A 12,187-nucleotide genomic window follows, 5' to 3' on the forward strand; every position below is an offset into this window, starting at 1 on the left:
CCAGCCTCCTGGCCTCCGAGGTTGGGCTATGCCACTTAGCTCTAGCCCATTTTTTTTTTTAAATGCTGTTCCCATTCTGCAGGATCCTCGGAGGCCAAGTCTGCAGACAGCAACACCATGGCATGGGAAGCATGAGACAGGCCCGTGGACCGGAGCCCTGCTGCCAGCACCTCCAATGACCTGCCCTGAGCTGAAGAAAATAAACCTTTAACACAGTGAGCCAGTTAAATTTGTGGGTAGCTTCGTACCAGCCTATTCCAATATATCACTCATCCAAAAAAAAAAAAAAGAACAAACCTGATCAAACCTGATTTCATATCCTTCTCTGACAAGATCCCCAATAGTAAGTATCACATTACAGCGAACTAGATGTTGGCTGCCAAACAAAGGGCTGTGTGTATGTGCACACACACGGGCTTGAAGAATGAATGCACGCACCTCTGGGCCTTAAAAACACTTAAGCCCTAGAATCGTGAACATATATAATTCTAGAACATACAAGTTAAAACTATAAACCACATCATATTACGTAACCAATTAACACCCATTCACATAAAAAAAATTACATTATTACATTTATCCAAATAAACAAAATCCACCAAGGGATTTTTCTCTAAGAACTCTAAATTTAAGTTTGGACGAAATAATAATGCAGTAACTTTTACAGTACATAGTTTGCTCCAAAGTCTGAAATTGAATCACAGAGCTGGAAAGAGTCGTAAATATTTTATGACCACCTCCAGCATGAGAGTAGGTTCAAAACCTCTCACAAAACCTCTAACATCTCCCTGTCCGGTCCTCTTGCCACCATCCTAACTCAAACAGCCTAGGAAGACACTAAGTTTCTGCATGAGGACATCTCTGTGAACCCTGTCAGGCCGGCGAGAGGCCGAGGTCGCGAGAAGGAGCGGACGTGGGGTGGGACGTTCTGACCCATCAGTGCTGACGTAAAGTTTATATGAAGCCAATGTGCCAAAATACTAGCAACTGTTGAATAGAGAGTGGTGAGCATATAGACTTTCACTGTAACGTTCTACCTGTATGTTTGAAAACCGTTAGCGGTAAAGAAAAAGGAGGGAAAGGTGGCCATCGGCGCTTCCTTCAGCTTCAGCAAGTTCCACACAAGTTCTGAGTGCCGGCGCCTCATCCCAGCCGCCCCAGACTATGTACCCTTCTCAATATCCTCCTCACCTGCTGGGATCTATTTAGATCATTATTCTATCAGCCCAGCATGCTCAAATGAGATCAGTGCGCGTGCAAAGATCTCAGCCAAGTCATTTATAAAAAGCCCAGAAAAGAACGGGGCCAAAAGGGGTAAAGACAAGGTCGGAGGGAGACTTGAACCACAGGAGTCGGCCAACAGCGAAGCAGCTCGGCCAGCAAGGGAGGGCGGGCGCCAAGGGGCCTGGTGGCCTGGGGACACAGCATGAGGAGCAGGGCACACTTCCCAGGCCTGGGGACACAGTGGAAGGGAGGTACTTCAGAGGCAGTCCCCTCAAGCCTGAAGAGGTGAGGAGGACGGAAGAAGGACGGGGCGTCTGGGGAGGCCGCGGGGCGCCCAAACCACACGGGAGACGCGCCCGAACCAGCCATTCACCCTCCACCTCAAGCCCTGGGGACTCCACGCTGATTTCTACAGAAAACCCAGCTTCTCCGCAGGACTTACGTGCTTCTCACCCTCCGTGTGAGGGTCTTTAGCCACGTCCAGAATCCGAAGCTCTGACCTGGTCACACCTGCCCACATTCAGGCCTTTGCGTGAGCCGCTCCCTTTGCCACAGAGACCAGTCCCCGTGGCCACCCGACCTCCATGCCTGGCTAACTGTGACTCAGCCACGGCGTTCACCGAGCAGCTCCTCCTCTTTCCCTAACAGCCCCGACCAGCTTCGCTGCCCACACCCCAAACCGAGGACTCTCTCCCGACAGGGTCCTGGCTGCCATACTCGCCCGCGGCCCTGGTCCGGCCGGCACGACCCGCACTCCAGGCTCCCCCTCTACACTCCGGAAGCACACGCGAGGCGGGGCGGGGGGCCAGGAATGAAGGGCACTGTGATTCAAAGCCTCCCATCTGCTCTACTCCAAGCTCCCTCCTCGCCTGTCGCTGAGGCAATGTACCAGAGCCTGGTGCGAATCACAACCTCCCAGACCCCCTTCACCGTCACCAACACGAGCCTCCAGCACAGTTTACGTCGTGTGCAGCTACCCTCCCCGAGCTCCTGCTGAACCGCACAGGAACCGGCCTCATCACGACTGGCCCTCGGCGGGGTCGCGGGGTCTCTGGAGCCTCTGTGGCGGTGCAGCCCACCGCAAGCAGGCCGGCTCCAGTACAAGCTCCAAGCAGAGGCCCAGCCTGCCTGTGCATGTCTGGGGTCCCAGCCTAGAGGCCGACGAGTGTGACAGTCCTCTGGTAACTATGGAACCCCGTCACCTCCCTGCAGATGCAGACTGTGCCCGGGAGCATCACGATACGGACTGCAGCACAGCTTTCTGAAACGCCAGCACCACTGTGACCTCAAGAGAGCCTATCCTCATTGCTCAGTAAAACCAAATGCTCCACTCAAACTTGCCCTGTGACCTCCTGTGATCCCCCATACCCCGCCTCTACCACAGGGTCGCTCATTTGCAGAAAGGGTCGTCTTGAGACTTCCTTCAGAAAAGAAGGGCTCCTTAGTGACCTCCCCTCGAGGGTGGGGGGGAAACCCACCCCGCTGACCGGCACACGCTCTGGTGTGAGCCAGAATTTGAGAAAGAAATGCTTTCCCAGCAAGCCCAGGGCTGGGCCCCTTCCCAAAACAAACAGAGAGCAGAGGAAGATGGAAACAGGATGTGTGTGTCACGGGTGGGACGGGGTAGAAGGGGCACTCCTACCCACTCCAACAGAGCAACCTAGTCTGGGGACCAGAGGGGGCCACGTCCAAAGCAGAACGTCTGCCTGGTCCGTCCGCACGCGGTTCCCGAGGACACACATGCTCCCGTCACGGCAACGGGCGAGGACGTGTCGCCAGCGCTCACCTGCCGTCTTGTTGCACTCGAAGTTTATGACACTCATCCGCTGGAAGCCGGAGCTGCACTTTTCCCCTCCAGAATAGATCAGGGTGAGGTCCCCATCAGAGTACCTGGTTGTTTGCGACACAGACACAAAGGTTGGGGGAACCGAGAAAGAAGCTCGAATCGTTACGCGTCTCCACATGAAGCCTTCTGCATACCCTCCGCCATCAGCACTGACATAAAACAGCAAGCTCTCGGGCCAGCTGGGGGAAAACGTCTAAAGGAAATGAGTTCCAAATGTATGGGCTTGTCGTCCTCCTGCTTCAAAGTAATAGCTGGCGGGAAGAAAGCACTGAAGGTTTTGCTGTGAGCATGAAAACTCTTCCACTCATTCTGGATTTTGCACAAAATAAATAAGGCCAGAGAAACACACAGTGTATCTAGCAACTGCCATAAACACGCTCTCACCTGAGCGACCCTGGACAGCGCTCATTTGCAGAGAGCTACGTTTTCCTAACACTTTTGTGAAGATGACTACCAAATTACCGGTCACAGGAATTGTACTGAGTGCTAACGCTAATGGCATTTCAGATTCTCAAACGGCCAGAGAAAAATCAGAACTCCTCAGAAAAATGTATTTTAAAATACAAAGGCTGAATCAACTCTTAACCTAATGAAATGCCTTCCCTACAGTGTGATTCCTTACACAAAACAGAGGATAAAGCGAACCGTTTTCACAGAAACGGTCTTACTGGAAAGCCAGGGTCGGTGACAAACAGCAACTTGCCTATGTCAGACAGGAAGGAAAGCGGATGAGCGGACCTGCTGGCTCCTTCGTGGAGAATGGAAGGAGGAAGGTGACCAGGCGAGTCAGCTACGTTTCACAAAAACAGACACAATGCACTTGAAATTACTGTTTACACACCGGAGGGTTTGATTCTGGTATTTTCCGGCTACTTTGATTTGAGAGGGTTCAGCCTTCTTCACTTGGCAAACGGCGGCATCTTTCTTACTACAGAACGGTACTTCGACTTCTCCGCAGACATTCAAATAAAACATATATTCCTTCCCGTCTGAAGTGTAGTAAGAGGAGGACGGACCTAAAGGAAGGGGAACCGATGAGCAGAGGCTCTGTTGTGTCCCCAGGTGCTAGAGGGTCAGGGCATCACCTCGGGCGCACCCGAACCCCTCTTGGAAACACCCGCCCAGGGACAGAGGCGAAGTGGGCCCCTTCGCACACGTGCGCCTTCCCGCTTCCTTTCGAAGCTCCCCGCACCTCTGTTCTGTCGCAGTGGCTGGAGGTCAACGGTGATGTCATGCTGCTCGCTGCTCAGAGAGCAGGTTTGACTCTCCAGATAATCTCTGTGGCACGCATACTCAGTGATCCACTCGATTTCGTAGCGGCAATTCGATTTTGCTGTGAGCTTGGGAATGGTGCCCTATCAAGAACAGTTTGAAAGGAGCAAAATTAATGTGGTTTTTTTTTTTTTTAAGAGATTTTATTTATTTATTTGACAGAGAGAGATCCCAAGTAGGCAGAACTGCAGGCAGAGAGAGAGGAAGGGAAGCAGGCTCCCCGCTGAGCAGAGAGCTCGATGCGGGACTCGATCCCAGGGCCCCGAGGATCATGACCTGAGCCGAAGGCTGTGGCTTAACCCACTGAGCCACCCAGGCGCCCCAAAACTAATGTTTTTAAATGCAGATTTTCCATGCTTCTGAAAAGCTCAAAGGTACTTTGTTGGGTTTTTATGTTCTTCCATTCCTGTTTCAGACCGAGAACCACCTCAACACAGTTCCATCACGGGCGTATGAACACCCTGTTTACTTGCAACCATTTCTGTCTCTTTTAAAGGAGTCACACTCGAGGTCCACCCAGGGAGCCCAGCCTGGACTCGACGTCCCCTGACAGCCACAGCCTCCACACGCAGCCGTGACTCAAGAAGGCATGCGGCCTGTTCCCTCCTTTCTACTGGAGCAGTAGGGAACGGGCCAGACGAACCCACAGGTTAAGCGGAAGTGGCCGTAGGTGTGTCTGGGGAGATGGTCCGTAACTCCTTTGCTCCAGTTGTCAAAGGGGCCTCGGGCACACCTCACTGGTCCTTGAATCTGCTCCTGCGCTGGGGGAAGCCCGGGCATGACCCGCCACAAACCCTAACTCTGCCAGAGACCAGCTTTTACAAACATGAGCTCAGATGCTCGTGTTTGGTGTGGACAGGGCAGGACATGATCACTGCTGACCAGAGAGTGCAGCGTCGCCCTTTGAACCATCCTCGGGAGAATGAGTGAGACGGTTCTTAGTACCAGGAATAGCCTCGCACCCCCGGAAACACCCCAGGGCCAGTGCTGCCCGCGCCGGCCACGCACCAGGCACAAGACAAGGTGTCAGGACTACACACACGGGCTACAACTTAGTAAGACACAGAGCTTCAAGTCCAGTTCTGTCCGACTCAAAAGCAAGGCTTTAACTACTTGGCTTGGGGACACCAGACATCTGGGAATGGGGTGCTAAGCGCCGAGTGGTGAAGCCAGGCACAGAAGGCCCCCCAGTGCAAGATGTGCTCATCAGGGAGGAAAAGGCAACTCCGTGGAGACAGAAAGTCACCTAGCAGCTGCCAGAGCAGGGGGTGCGGAGGGAGGGACGGTCCCCGAGCAGAGCGTTTCTTCGGGGCGATGGAAACACTCTCGCGTTAGGATCACACCACCGGTCGCACAATTCGGTTACTATGTAATAACCACTCTGTTGTACAGGAGAATGCTACAGTATGTAAATTCAATGAAGCTTTCTTAAGAAGATCTATATGACAAGGTGAACATTTACTAAAATTCCAGCTCCTAAGGGCATTCCATGAGCCTGGTAAACACTTAAAGAAACCCTCGAGTGTTCAGGTGTCGTATGTCACCCAGCTGTGTCCGGCAAACGGTTAAGCTGGAAATGGAACCTCTCGCTCCGTGAATAACAAAGCAGCCTCCTTTCCTAACAGCACCAACTGCCCACGGAGAAGAAAGGGGAGAGACTCCCAGACTCCTGATTCCCCTGACTGTGGTGGAATGAACCGCTTCTCCCTGGACGAGCAGGAAGGGGCCGCACAACAAGCCCAGCCAGCTGAGAACGTCTGTCTCATCGGGCAGGAGGAGCTTCACCCCGCATCCGCAGGTGCAGACGGACCGTGTCCGCCAACGTCCGTAACATTCACCTTCAGAACGCGTGTCGTCCGCCGGCCGGTCAGGTCTGTACTGAGCGGACGCCACGTGGCCCTGCAAGTCTGCGGACACGAAGTGGAAAGCTGGCCTGGCCTACACTTTTGTCTCCACAACCCCCACACACGAAACGGGCCAGCTGCCAGCACGAAACCAGACCAAATTCCATGTTTGTTTGTGGGGAGGGGGAGCTCGCTTTCCTCGCCAAAGAATTCAACTCCTCCTCCTTCGCTGTATTAAGAGGAGACAGAAATAAATGAGAGGAAAGCCCTGCCCTTCCTCCCGGGGGCTATCTCCCTTCCATCAGCACCCCACACCTGCTAGAACACTCGAACAGCAATGGACACGTGCAACGCGGCCGGGCACGGGCCCAAGGACAGCCAGACCCTGGCCCTACCCTCAAGGAGTTTACAAGTGTGCTGTAACTGAGCGGACAGCCAGGGAACAGGGTCAGGGGCCCGCCCGCGAGTGTGGGAGGAGGGGATGAAACACTTCACGGCAAGACCCTCAAACAACAACCTTCCTTCCGGCCAGGACTCTCCCACCTGAGAAGCCCCCAAACTCCGGCCACTGGCCTGCAGAAGCTCGGCCAGGCCTGCACACCACGTGCTCCGCTCACTTCTTACTATGTTTCTATAAACCAATTAGCTATTTTCACCTTACTCATTCTAACAAATACTAGCTAGGAAATCACAGGTTTGAGATTATACATGTGGTTTTTCAAATGTTCATTTGGATCAGCATTATTATATAAATTTTCAAAATCTTTCCATGAATCACTTAAAATCTTCTCACACAAACCAGAACAAAAGGCCATCCTCGGAGCGCCCGGGTGGCTCAGTGGGTTAAGCCTCTGCCTCCGGCTCAGGTCACAATCTCAGGGTCCTGGGGTCGAGCCCCGCATCGGGCTCTCTGCTCAGTGGGGAGCCTGCTTCCCCCTCCCTCTCTGCCTGCTTGTGATCTCTGTCTGTCAAATAAATTTTTTAAAAAAGGCCATCCTCCATAGACATGCAATACCACAGGCATCAACACACACAGGGCCCCTCCGGGTTGGGAAGGAGAAACAAGCCCCAGCCTGCTGTTCCCCTGAGACCCTCACGCAGGCAGGAGTGCCTCCCCCCACCACCAGAAGCAAGTCTTCCTGGAATTCCACTGCCCTGGCTGTCTCTGGCTCCCCCTCTCCGGCCCTAGACCCAGCATCCCGCACCAGCCCCAGATACTCTCACCTAGACAGCCCACACGAGCACGCTGCCAGGAAGTCCTCTGTGGACGAGCCACTCACCTCTCTGCGCTCCGATGGGCAGACAAACGTGATGGTCACCGCCGGGCTGTGACCGTCGCAGAAGTCCAGCTCCCCGGCCCCTTCTTTCACATAACTCAGGACAAGCCTGGATGATACACGTTGAGAAAAGAGTGTTATGGAAGTATGAATTCCATTCACATCGACGTGTTGCCCTGAGTGTTCATCCTGCTCACTCGTTTGGGGGCCAGGGGCAGCAGAAAGAACACTAAACTATAAAGGAAGCCACAGTACGAAATACCTTCAATTTCCATTTTTAAAAAGCTGATTTCAAGTAAACTTCAATGAGTGCTATTTTCTTTTTAAAAATAAATAAAGTGACCAATGTGTAAATTTAAATACTAAGAAAAGCTACTCGAGTAAGACAAACGAGAAAACACTATAAACAATCGAAGAAAACAAAATAAACACAGCGGAGCAGGCCGAGCGCGTTTCTGTCCACGAGGCTGCACGACCGCTTCTTCTCTAAACAATAACTTTGTAAGTGGAAGCCAAGATCTTTCTCTCTCTAACCTGAAGCCAGCCAAGCGCCCCAGCCGCCGTGACCTCCCACAGCCAGGAAGAGCCCGAGCCGCCCCAGTGCGCGGGGGTCTCCCGGCGGGACGCGCCTGCCGCTCCTGGTGCGCCGGCCACAGACCCGCCGAAAACAGATGGCCTTCCTCTTCTCTGCAGACTAGCTCGAGCTCTCACTCAGTGTCCAAGCTTTGCAAAGCCCCCTCTCCCCTGTGAGGAGTCACCCACTTGTCACTCAGGACAGCGTAATGGGCTGAATCGTGTCCACCTACAATTCATACTTTGCAGCCCTAATCTCCAGGACCTCAGCATGTGACTGGGTTCGAAGACAAGGCTTATACAGAGAAGAGGAAGTAAAAATGCGGCCATGGGAGCGTGGCGGGGGGGGGGGGGGGGGGGGGACACGTGGAGCTAACCAGATAGGACTGGCGTCCTTATCAGAAGAGACCAGGACACAAACACACAGACCAACAGAGCCCATGAGGACACGGGGAGAAGGCAGCCATCTACTAGGCAAGGAAAGAGGCCTCCGAAGAAACCAGCCCTCCCATCACCTTGGACTCCTAGCCTCCTCTGCGGAAGCCAGCCTACGGCCTCTCGTTACAGCAGCCCTGGCAAACTAACACAGACACACATATAGAAACCTCCCAAACGTTTTTAAATTTAGGTTATGCTCCAGAGTCTTCTGTGGACCAAAGCAGTGGCCTGATACACCACCAGTTCCGTGCTAGAACAAGCCACAGCAAGGAGTCCACCAAGGCCCCAGGATCTACGGCACGATCCAGGACGCGGTGGCATCGGACAGGCTAGACGAGCGTCTGCAGGAACTCACGCCCCAGCGCTGACCCACCTGTCCTTGTTCACCAGCTTCAGTCCCGCCTTGGGCTGGCCGACGTCGAAGGCCTGGTCCTCTCTCACCAGGCAGGCAGCTGTGCCGGCGGGACAGCCACGCAGCTGCGGACTGGGGTCCCGCAGCGAGTCTGTAAGACATCCCATGTGACGCTGTCAGACTGTACCTCAGTCTAAAAGTTCTGAAAGTCCTCAAAGTAACACAAGTTAGTAGAAGTTTGGAACCCAGAAACAAGTCAGGCTTGAGAGAGATTCTGGGCGCACAGGTGACCTCTCCAGACGCAGGAAGTGCATGCGTCCTGGCCTGCGGGGCCGCTGGGAAGCAGAGGCAAGAGACTCAGTCTGCTCCTGGCAGGAAGAGGTGATGAGAACAGGGACTGTCACATACTTTGTACTCAAGGAACGTACATAGTCCCCCCACCCTTCCTGAAGACACACTAACTTGAGCATTATCCCCTTGTCCAAGCCATACGCAACTAGAAAACGCAGGCACTCCGTGGACTGGTGGGAAGACAGGAAGGTTCGTGGAAGGAACCTACATACAGCTCTGGGACCAGGCCTTAGAAACATCCCTTGCTGTCCCTGCGACTTTGCTCTAATGGCAGAACTATCCAATGCCAGGTGCATTTCCCGAAGGTCTGGGGGAGGATTAAAGAACATCTAGATGTGCCCAGAACAACAGCCAGACGTTAGACGATCCGCGACTCTGCTTGTACACAGTCACAGGCTCACTTGCATCCCTGGCCTGTGACTGGTACTGTACCTGACCGCAGCTCCATCCAGGGCTGGGACTCAGGGCCTCACACATGATGGCCTCAAAAAATATGTCCCTCACAAAGGAGTAACTATGGCCCAGTCTTCTTAGTCGGGGCGCAGGGTGGGGGAGGGGGGTGCCATACCAGCCGATGAAAAGGAAAGGCCCGTGCAGCACAACTCTACCAGGGGCTGCTCTGAGTCCACATCAAGTACCAGTTGTGCCTCTTCTCCCCGTGGCATTAGCAGATCCCTTGGTTTACTGAAGGCCAAAGAGGAGGCAAGATCCCCAAGTGTGCAGAGAGGACACACAGAGCCAGCCTACAACTGCTCGTGAGGGTCTCAAGGTCACTATCAACATGACTTGTGACCCCAGGCAACTTCCTGGGGAGGGAGAAGGTCGGACAGAAACTGGTAAATCCACTTTTCTTAACTTTTAAATTATCAATTTACAAAATTACTGTGAGTCAAAGTCACTGAAGTTCAACCCAAACTGCCAATAATCAGGAAGAAAAAAACTTTTATAAGAAAATCGCCACCGAATTCAGAAAATCCTCGAAATGGTAAAAGACCAGAAATCTAAATGTTTTCTAAACTGAAATGAATTCAATAATCTGCAAGACTCTTCAGCTTTATAATCAAATTTGAGCTACAGACCCATTTAAGACACAGGCTTTGTTCGTCTGCCTTTTTCCAAAAGAACATTAAAAGCTGTCCTTGGAGAACAAAAGAATGATGTAAAAACCCTGACACACAAAAAATCTAAAATTATCACTGGTCACTTTTAGTGAAACACATATGTGGTATACTCACATTTAAAACAACAGTTTTTTTTTTTTTTTCCCCTAAACATAGAAAGAATCAAAATGGTACATAATATGTATTTGTACAACTCACCGTAAACTCAAATACCTACCACTCAGCCACACCATCCCATACTGAGTTTATTCTTAATATTTTTTTTCCAAACTTTTCTAAGGCCAAAGTCCCACAGACAGTGTGAGAAACAGGAACATAAAGATAACACTAGAACTGATCTTTTCATTTGCTAATTCGCTCGTGACAGAACTGCTGCTGGCATAGCAGAAAGACAAGTCTTGGTCTAGGAGACTAACAACTCCCTGAAAAACACACAAGCTAGGTTCTAGAAAGTGCGGACAAAACAAAGCCTTAGTCAAACTTAACGTCCTATTTAGATAAAGACCATGTACAGCCTTCAGTTAATTTAGCCAAGACACCCAAGCTTCCCACACCACTTCTGGCAGCTAAGAAGAAAGCCAAGCCAAAGCTGGCTTAGGATAAAATATGCATCACAACCCAGTTCCCAAGGTCACTTGACCATCCCTCTCTCCCTGTCCCCCAGCCTGCAACTCAAAGCCCACAGACGTAGGTACGCCCAGCTGGCCAGAGGCTGTCCTCCCCTGGCCCCCCACAGGAAGGCTGACTCACCCTGCTGCAGCTGGTCTGGGGCCCCCGGCACACCCACCCCGTTCATTCTCCCACCATCTCGCTGGAAGTCAGTTACCCGAGAATCCTGGAATCAAAATGTCTGGCAGAGAGCATCCACTGAGATGGATAAACCTATACAGTCTGGATAAAACCTATACTGGAACCAAAGCTGACTGGGGGCCCAGGGGGTCTTATGCACAGAGAACATCTTCCTGCCTCCTTTAGAGGGTTGACTCCGTGACATGGACACCCAACTAGGAATAACGGTGGAAGGGCAAAGACAGAGAAGTCTTCTAAGACCTCCCTCACCACCACCACCCCCACCCACCTATGTCTCTACAAACGTTGATGAACAGCGAAGTGTCTGGGTCAGAGTCATCCACCAAGTAAGCCCCGCTAATCTTGATCAGAGGATTTAAGTCATGCTTCTTGAGCTCTCCATCAAATGCATAGCACGGCACCTAGGAGAGAGGAAGAGAAAAGGTGAATCCTGGACACCCGCCTTCTTGTGGTACCAGCTCAGCAGAGCATCTGACCAATGTGTCACAGGACTCTGGTCCTACCGCTTATGGTCTATCATGCCGTCCGGTCCCCCGGAGACAGAAGAAACAAAGCAGAGGTCAACAAGTGCTTCAGATGCTCTGCATTTAGCACCACGTTTTTCCCTCCTGACTGCCCCATCGCCATCAGCATGCTATGGCATCTGCCAACCTACAGATGATCTCTCTGCCCCTACCCTGCCCTCAGCCCTCATCCCGGAGCTCTGCAATTCATAATGAAGTTACCTGACTGGTCCGTCCTCATCCGCTCCCCTTCCTCCCCTTCCACTCTGCCTGAACATGGGTCTGGGAGCTTGCTGTCGCCACCCTGCCAAAACCACTCCCAACCAGTCACCACTGACCGCCTGCCGTAGACATGATGTGCTTTCTCAGCCTTGAGTGTCACTGGCCCTTCCCTACTGCCTGACTGCCACCCTCTCTGCTCCCTAGCCCCCAGAGGCTCCTGCTTTCCCTCCACCTGCTGGATGCTCCTTCTCAGCCTCCTGGGGACATTCTTCATCTTCCTGCTATCTCTTAATGCAGAGGAACTCCACACCTGACTTCTCTGGTCACTTCCCGGTCTACACTCTTCCCTCCGGT

At 52.5% G+C, this 12,187-nt stretch overlaps 1 protein-coding gene across 1 annotated transcript in view; it reads right to left on the reverse strand.

Moving 5' to 3' along the window:
- The window catches only part of IGF2R (insulin like growth factor 2 receptor), a 95,533-nt gene that overhangs the window by 48,887 nt on the left and 34,459 nt on the right, over positions 1-12,187 (reverse strand). The window contains exons 5-10 of the mRNA XM_032338554.1: positions 11,377-11,509; positions 8,848-8,977; positions 7,467-7,572; positions 4,263-4,425; positions 3,912-4,086; positions 3,011-3,114 (exon numbers count right to left, since the gene is read on the reverse strand). Of these exons, the coding sequence (XP_032194445.1) occupies positions 3,011-3,114; positions 3,912-4,086; positions 4,263-4,425; positions 7,467-7,572; positions 8,848-8,977; positions 11,377-11,509 (811 nt within the window). The remainder of the gene's footprint in view (positions 1-3,010; positions 3,115-3,911; positions 4,087-4,262; positions 4,426-7,466; positions 7,573-8,847; positions 8,978-11,376; positions 11,510-12,187) is intronic.

The sequence above is a fragment of the Mustela erminea genome, chromosome 4 (assembly GCF_009829155.1).
Source record: "Mustela erminea isolate mMusErm1 chromosome 4, mMusErm1.Pri, whole genome shotgun sequence".
NCBI lineage: Eukaryota > Metazoa > Chordata > Mammalia > Carnivora > Mustelidae > Mustela > Mustela erminea.